We start from the raw sequence: 9,290 nt of genomic DNA, 5'->3' as shown, positions 1-9,290 counted from the left end.
GTATGAAACACCATTTATTTGCATTTGATAAAAAAGTATTCAGTCACATAGAAAGCAATCTAATACAAATTCGTTTCCGTAAAGAGTATTCAAGGGTTCTGAAAACACGTGTAACAGAGAAAAAAAAAAACACGTGTACTCGACTGTACTGTACTATGCAGTCATAATTATTTCATCTATTCACATATTTACAAAAGCGTTGTTATCATGTACACTAAGTAAATACAAATATACAATAAGATAAGATTGTAGAATTTTCATTCCTTTAGATAATCAAAATCTAACGAAATAATGTTTCCTCTGTATCGTACATTTACTCAAAGGCAAAACAGTGTAAGCTAAAGTAGCAGAAATATCCAAGGTGTGCCTTATCTTACCTCTACTTAAAGCCCATATTTCTCTCTTCCTCTTTTTTTTTTTGACGTATGGTACACAAGGGTATGCTTTTCCTCTCATTACAAAAAAAAAAAAATCTTCTCTTCTCGGCGAAATACTTATATATCTGTTGGTATGTCTTTTTGTTTTTCTGGATTATAGAAGTTTAAGGTACATCATGTAACACCCCAAGTTATCCTGAAATATCTTCAGTCGGATGTTTCCTTCTGATGTTCACATATAATCTGAGGATGTTTTCTTCCTCTCACATTGGTAAAGAAATCATATGCACGATGTAAGGTTGAAGATCGGTGTGGGTGACGTTTCCGGAACACTTGCCGGAGTACAATGTTGTTCTTGGTGTTGTCTGCGACGAGAACGTTAAAGGCCACCGCCCACTATACGACTTTGCCACGATTTACTGGTCGTACGACCTTAAGACCGGAAGTGTGACGTTACCAGCCATGCCAGTTTCTTGCGACTGGGTCGCAGGGCCAGTCGACTTTCAGCCAATCACGCTACAGTGTAATAATATTATGTATAATAAAATGGGCTTTAGAATCACTGCAGTCTGATTGGTCAACTATCATGCATTGATTGTTACTGATCCACACTGAGCCATGCGTCCGGTAAAATCCGAACGCATGGCTCAAGCCTTGTATAGTATTGACGATGTATCGGACGCATGATGGGAAAAAAAGTTTAATTTCATGAAATTGCGGAGCAATTTTATAAAACGAATGATGCACAGGCGTATTTGATGGATCAGTGAGAACTGCATGCTCTCGTTAAACTTTGGAAACAGTCTTATACCCACTCGCAGCGCTCGTGGGATTAAACAGCATCTAATTCTCAACGATTTACTCTGTCCTGTGCATCGAATCATTTACACTGACACCAGTGCAGTCGTGAGCCAAAATATTTTGTCTGATCGCACAGTGTGCGATGTCGACTCGTGCAACTGGTTCTATGACTCGGCTTGCCTCCAACGTGTACAGAAAACCTTTTTAAGCCTAGAAGCGTTGCGTCCTCTTTAGAGTTGGCGTCACAGATGTAAAGCTTGCTGTTATTTTCTTCGTGTGTGGAAGTAATGCTAGTGATCTATGATAGATATTATGTAGACATACACTCTTTACTGCCATCATGGTATGTTTCAATAGCAGAAACTCAAACACAATCACTGACAATTATCAACAGTTGTCAACTGGATGTTATCATAGTTTTCTTTGTATGTATTATCAGTTTGATTTGCTAAAATTGTCTGTTTAATTAATGTCTAATCATTTATGATATCAGTTATATTTTCAGTATCATCGTTGTAGCTGCATTCATTGAAGAATGGCTTGCCAGGTTGCAATGAAGATGGTCAACGAGGCAAATTGCTTAATGTCAGGCGCTCTTGTTTGATGTAATATGGCAACAATGCTTTGATTACATAATTTGATTACATTTATTCCAGACGTACCGGACAGTACTAATGGTTGGAAGTATCCGTGGTTTAAACAGTCGCTACCATAGGACAATCATAATCCAAGGACCAACTGGTTGTAAGCCACGTCGCCTCGAGTCGAAATATCGTCTATGTTACCGGCAGATGACGCCCTTCGCCTCCCCCGTGCCCCTCGTATCAACTTTGAGTAACAATCCCCTTCTTCAGCGAAAGTTAGTGTATCGGGTTTTGTCGCAAGCTCAGGGGGCGTTGGGCAGCGTGCTCGCATAGAACCAGTTCGCTTCCTGCCCAGCGAGTTGTTGCAAGCAGCCTCCTGTAGCAGCATGCGATGTCGCGCCATGGTCCTAGGCGACCACGCCTCGCGGCTTGGGTAACCAGCGCTAGAAGTCTTGGACAGCATTGACCGGGCCTTTGATGAAGGTGGCTTCAGCGCAACCTTTGGTTGCCCCTCCCCTCGGGGATATCTTCCGCTTGATTCTGAGCTGTGTCTTTCCTTCGCCTCAGTGAATAAATTTCTGTTTTCGTCGCATGGCGAAGAATCCACACCACCCTTGCTTGCCGCAAGTGGTAGAACTTGGCGCCATCCCTTGGCACAGTTTTTGATCTTCGTTGGACTAGGTGTGGGAATACTATCAGGAGTGCTAGGACTATTTGACTCGGCTTTCACTTCGAGGCTGAAATAAAACGGGTCTGGCTGACTGAGTTGTCGCTGGAGAGCCTCGGTCAATTGCTTCCTTGGACGACTTCCCCGAAGGCGAACACTCGGTCGTCTATTCGTGTCACCGACGTCAACGATTTCAGTGACAACATAGGCCAGCGGATCGCGACACGGTGAGCCCCTTGAGCCTGGCGTACTAGCCTCGGATTGAGTGCGTTGTTTACCTCGGTTCAACATCGAACCCGTTTGGGCTCTTGGCCGCTTGTCTAGATCGTTCATGGCCGTCGGTTGCTCGCGTTCGGGGCTGCTCATATGCCAGTCCAATGTGTGGGATTTTTGGAAAGCAATTTTGAGCGGCAGCGCCAAGGTTTCGCGTAGTGCCGCCACAGACGGGGACGGGAGATCAGGATCAATCGCGGGTGTATCGTCCGAGGAACTGCTGGTTGGTTCGAAAGACGAGCGTTGGCTGAGGGAGTAATCCCCTGGAAATGTGGGTATGTTGACCGTAGGTGAAGCCACGTCTTTTTGAAGCGATATAACCGATACCTGATCTGTTAAGAGGTATGAAAGGAAAAGAACCCACCGGAAATAATTCAGATAGAATAGAATTTGTAAAAAGATACACAGTGTCGATTAAAGCAGATCTAATTGTCTACCGCGGTCACACACTACGACCTTTTACCATCCTCGTATCTTGAAGTATCAATAAATTTTTACGGACGATATAAATAATCTCTTTTTCTTTCTTTTGATTGATTTCTCCTTTTTCTTTCGTAATTACATACATTCATCTAAAAATGCAATCATTCACATTTGAACTCTTGATTGGTGCACTCATGAACCTAAAGACCAAGAATACGAGATCAATAATCTTCCTGATTAACAGCCTTATCATAAGTAAAGATATATGATACACACACATACACACACAAACACTCACACACTGTACATATATATATATATATATATATATATACACTTAGCAAAAAAGGAAGTAAACACCTTTTTTAAGGTTATATATCTCATAGAATATTTGCCTAAATGTTAATGTATTATAAACCATATGAAAGGTAATTGGCTATCAACTTGGTAAGTCAATAAAAAGTTAAACTTTACGCATGAGTGAACATCTTTGTTTTTCTCTTCCAAGGCAAAAAAAGTAAAATTGCAAAAGTGAACAAGTTGTCATTCATGCGTAAATGCTCTTCCATGTTACAACAAGAACAAAGACAAATTTAACACAATTAAAAACCATGAATTCAGTTGCAAAAATATACTTATGATCTCTATGATATATTTGAATCACAAAAGATCAATAAAGACTAAAAATAATGGAGGAAAATGAAGAATTTTCTGTCAGTCCAAATTCAAATGAAACAACAGAAGAAGCAATATTGACAAAAGTGGTAGGATTTTGAATTTATTTTTCTCAAATTAGAAAAATTGAAAATTATGTTGAATTTTTTCATGAATTCTTAAATTACTAAATTGGATGAATGAAATAAAGATATTCTGTTTTTTGATCATCTTTGTTCCCTTACTTCCTACGTCATTTGAAGTTTGAGTTGACAGAAGATGTTTATTTTCCCCCTTAAGTTGAATACTTTGCTTTTGTTTGAGGTTATAAAGAGATTAAGAGAAAGAAAATCTATTTTTGCTATTTTATTAATGTCTCTCATTGTGTTAAACTGGCCTTTTGTCATTATTGTTATCTTGAAGGGCATTTGCAAATGACAGACAATATACCAATCTTTGCAATTTTTACTTTTGTGCCTTGGAGGACCAAAACAAATGTGTTCACTCATGCGTAAAGTTGAAAGCCAATTGAATTACCTTTAATATGGTATATAATACACTGCTTTTCATCAAAGTCTTCTATGAAAATTATGAACTCGAAAATGTGTATATATGATATACTAGAACATATATATTTTTTTACATTACCTTCCTCATCATGTTCTTTCTTTGTCGTCTTCCCAAAAGTGAATCTGGGGAAAGGAAGGGAAAGGACACTTACAAATTTCGATTCTAAATGACGTCTAATGGCTGTTCAAATCTTATGACGCAATGTCAAAACACACACACACACACACACACACACACACACACACAAGATACAAAACGAAACTCGTTGCGCTATACCTATACAAGCACTGCTCGAATATCCTCGCACTGATACCAACATGTACGAGTTTGTGCAAAACTAACAACAACTCATATCGTGAAACATGGAATTGTTACGGTGACAAAAACTAACACTGTCTGGCAATTGAAGCTAAATGAAAGGGGGAATACAGACCAAAACAAAAATTATAAGCAGAGGATCGAATTAAACAGAGATATGCTAGAATCTTCTGTTAGAATGCCATGAACATAATCATGAGGTAGTCACTTTCAAAGGGGCTCCAATCAGACATTTCTTTTTATATGTGATATAAAGGCAGGTGAAGGTAAGACATCATGCCTCCTCGTATTCTCGAAGTGAATTGTTGCAATGAATGAAAATGATAATAAGTTGTATCTCTAGTGCAATTTGATGTGCTACGCTTCTCATCTCCTGATCATTTTGTTTGATGTCGAAATAACAATAATGCATTGTGAACAAACATCTCTTAGGGGGAAACAAAACAAACAAACAAACTGTCGTAACCATACCTGCGTTGGGACTTCATGAGCATCGATAACTTCTGGAAGAATTTGGCCATGATGACTACTTGAATGGCGCAACACAAGAGTGCCAGTGCACCAAAGACGGTGCCAGTTATGGCCAGAGGGAGAGCTGTAACAACAACAACAGAAAAGAGGTGGGGATTAACATATGCTTCGATTCCTCTCAAATGAGTGAATTCCTCTAAAATTGTCAACTGCATTGTTTATCTTCTTTCTTCATATTTGCTTCTTTGATATGACATTAGTCGAGCTGCACATTTGTTTTTAGCTCTTGAGTTAAACACGTTTCACAGGAAAATAAATCGGTTCAATTGTCGCGACTACTATTTGATGAGAGGATTATATATATATATATATATATATATATATATATATATATAATATATATATATATATATATACTATCATTCGATAAAATTCTTGGATAAAAATTTTCTGCGAATTCTCTCTATCACCTGCCAGACGAGGGATGGGCCGATAAGAATGCCTAAAGGGAACAATACCTATACTTCCATCTCTCTTCTAACCATGTCGCAATGCAGTCCACTGCGATATAATGATGATTGAGCTTTTATAACGCATATAACATACCAATGTTCCCTGTGCGTTTTACTAATAACTTTTATCCATTTCACACACATTATCACAAAAACATATCGACAAATTAGACAATAACATATTAAACATACAACGCACAACTTACTGAAGTTGTACAGATTGATATACGTATCTTCCCCCCCCCCCCAAAAAAAAAAGTGATATACAAGTGAATATTCACGAGAACAACCATATAGCATTTTACCAGATAAAAAATATCGTTCCTTTGCATGACGTAGACCATTCAATATTTGTTTTATAAAGCACGTCGAAGTAAACGGACATTATCGGATGAAGACCAGCCCGATGATGACCTGGCTACAACGACAACCGTTTCTCAGGGCAAGGAGAATGGTATACTGAGAGATTGATGAAGAGCCTATGGAGTAATCTACGTGATTGGTGACGTCACCATAAGCTCCCAAAAACTAGATATTTGCATGCAAATACCATGAAATTGTTCTTGTTAACGGATGTTTGGTGAGGAGCAGTCTTCAGATATATGAAATCAACAATGATTTGATGAGATCAGAGTGGTAGATCTGGACTCCAAGCTCGACCTTCGTTTCAACGTGCAGGACCAAGGCGACCTCGATCGACAGAATTACACATCGTATCCAACCTGCAATACTTCAGACTGAAAGAGCTGATCAACAGCGACCACTGATTGTAAAGTTCGACCGGTACAATAAATTCGTCAAAAACGTAAGCCGCCAGAAGGAAGCTGAAGAGAATTCCGGTATAAAGTAATATATTCGCGAAGACCTGACATCATCTACAGGCAAGAGTTCATTCGCGATGCTTCTAGAAAGTGACTCGATCACCACGGCATGGTCAAAATGATGGCAAAATTCGTTCATTAAAAAAAGACCATGAACAATAACTGTATATCAGTAAGATATGAGTCAACTGGACTTATTTGTATTTTAGAGTAGCAACGTTTTACGTCTGGCTGACTGTTCAAAATTCGAGTTATTTCACTTGACTAGATAATGATTTACTGATGTAGTTCGATCATGATCTACTTTACCTGGATGACTAAGAACATTCACAGACATACATTGAACAGTGACAACAAGATTATAAACATCCGACATCGTTCAGATCTTGGAAATCTGTGATGTAACTACGTGATCTTGGGTTCACGAGCAAGATGAAGATCCTTTAGCAATTTAAACGTATGTGTTGGCAATCTATGTATCTATGATTAGAATCTATCAATTTAAAAAACCACGGTCAAAATTTGGCATTTAATGTCAGTGTCATTATCGATTTTAATCTAAATTGGTCTCAGGAAATCGAAAGCATTAGACTTAAAGGGGCTAGGTATGAAATACAAAATTCATGTTGACTTGTATCAATTCATAACACCCTGATCAGCACTTATATGGCCAAAATAATGTCTACACGTAATTACGTGCCATGTATGTTTATGCTACCATTTTACTGTTTTTTTATGCAATTTCTTTCTCGAACTAAATGACATTGCTTTAGTCTTATTTACATTTAATGTCACCTTGTTTACTTTCATCAACTGACAAATTTTATCGAACTGTAATTACATTTCCTCTTGTAATAATTGCATATCATTATTTCTACAAAATATCACTGTGTCGTCTGCATAAAGAGACAGTTCACAATTCAATGCTATATGTATATTACACAGGTCATTTATAATTTTACATGCAAAACAACCATGGATCCTGCGTAGAACCCTGGGGTACTCTAGATTTCACCGTTAGGTATTCACTGAGAACACTACCTATATAGAAACCCATTGTTGTCTATTGCTTGAATAATTTGTGAACAACTGTTATTTGGAAAATTCCTATATCTCTCGTGGGATCATTTTCTTAAATGACAAAATAAACTTCCAGTGCAGAAACCGATGAATCGATTCTCTAATAGATATCTTTGATGCACATAATGTTGTTGAATTTGAATGAAATTTTCTTATGCCAGATTGGAACTTACTCAACAGTGACTACTCATTTGATTATGGATAGCTTTTTGTGATAAGTTGGTTTTAACAAGTAAAGCGATATTGGTATGTAACTATTCAAATCAGTTTTACACTTACTTTTGTAAATAGGGACAGTTTTAGCAGTTTTGAAATCAGCCGGTTTCGTTGCTGTGGAGGGAGATTTGTGGAATAAGACATACAGTTGTTCACAAATGTAGTCAGCTGCTAACTTTAATAATCTTGGATGCATACCTAGACTTCCTGTAGACTTACTGCAATCTATACTTTTCAATTCTTTTTAAAATATTCAGAATCTATTTCAGAAAATTCAAAACGTGTATGCGTTACATCATCAATATATTTCAAACAGGGAATCATATTATTTCCAATATGAATATCAACATCATCATCTGTACTGCACACTTCATTAAATAATTTATTGAATGAATCTGCTAAATTTCAATCACTACAAGTACATACACATTCATCACTATATAAATCATATCAGTTGTGTCATTAACAAAACCTTTATATCTCACATTCATTCTCAATATCCATTGATTGAAGTCTTATGTCTAAGAAAAAATTATTCCCCTCCTCCAGTCAAACCACTCCCAACCCATAATGATATATTCCCCACTGGTTCCACCTTTAATACTTCCCCTTCCCCCATCAACCCATATCTTCATAAGGTCTACTTTTACAAACATAAAAAAAAATCCTCAGAGAAAACTAAACAAATTTAAAAAAAACTTCATTCGAGTGCATCGGAGGGCATTTCCTGGTGAATTTTTCAATATTATATGTAACAAGCCAACAAAATTGAACAAACCAACATATTGATATGATATCGATTACAAAGTTAATCAAACTTTCGTTTCGCCGTCTGCCTGGTAAAAAAAAAAGTATTACCAGGCACATTATGAAAGTGAGAAGAACGGGCAAAAAGAAATACAATATAGATTACTTACGCCAGATCGCACAATTGTGTTCACTTACACGCATCCATACACTGTATACCTTTAGGAAAAACGGTGTCCTCAGATATAACGCAAAGCATACAAACTGATGCAAAATAAATAAGTATGTCGATAGACACGCATGGAGCCTGCCATCTTCCACAAAATTATGTTGGGTGGCCTTCGTTTGCTGTTATTCGCGTGCTGGCAGTACTACAGAATGTCGTGGATCAGCTATCCTTTGCAATCCATCTACTTTCCCCTTATTGTTACATATTTTATCCCTGGAATATCTCGAAAGTGAAAGTTGCGAGGTGTACTTCAAGCAATTCTATCCACCAATAGAAAATTCCGTTTACCGTTATGAGTGTTGTATTTTGTACTGTACTCGTTGTGTGTGACTTGTTGATAGTATGCATGCATGCTTGTGTGTGTGGTTTGAATATGTGTCTAAAGGAATGCCATGTTACACAGTGCTATAGGCTACGTGCATTTCTTGTTTGAAAAAATGGGACCATAAAATCATATCTGAAACCACAATATAAACATAAAACATACACAAAGCATCTCTCAATAGGAGATTTAGGCTTCTATCAACCTTTATGACCAATCTTCGGT

The 9,290-nt window shown here is 37.5% G+C and overlaps 1 protein-coding gene across 1 annotated transcript; it reads right to left on the bottom strand.

Moving 5' to 3' along the window:
- Positions 1–1,775: 1,775 nt before the first annotated feature.
- LOC139738636 (uncharacterized) lies at positions 1,776–8,993 on the bottom strand. Its single transcript, XM_071649252.1, has 4 exons — positions 8,685–8,993; positions 5,139–5,262; positions 4,428–4,471; positions 1,776–3,034 (listed from the first exon to the last, which is right to left on the bottom strand). Exons 1-4 carry the CDS (start codon positions 8,716–8,718, stop codon positions 1,899–1,901), a joined length of 1,338 nt encoding a protein of 445 aa, XP_071505353.1. The 5' UTR covers positions 8,719–8,993; the 3' UTR covers positions 1,776–1,898.
- Positions 8,994–9,290: the final 297 nt, after the last annotated feature.

Source organism: Diadema antillarum, unplaced genomic scaffold, assembly GCF_040938485.1.
Source record: "Diadema antillarum isolate AM-2024a unplaced genomic scaffold, OU_Dant_1.0 seq00000760_RagTag, whole genome shotgun sequence".
Lineage (NCBI taxonomy): Eukaryota > Metazoa > Echinodermata > Echinoidea > Diadematoida > Diadematidae > Diadema > Diadema antillarum.
The sequence above is the reverse complement of the archived record's forward strand: the minus strand, read 5'-3'. Positions and strand labels throughout refer to the sequence as shown.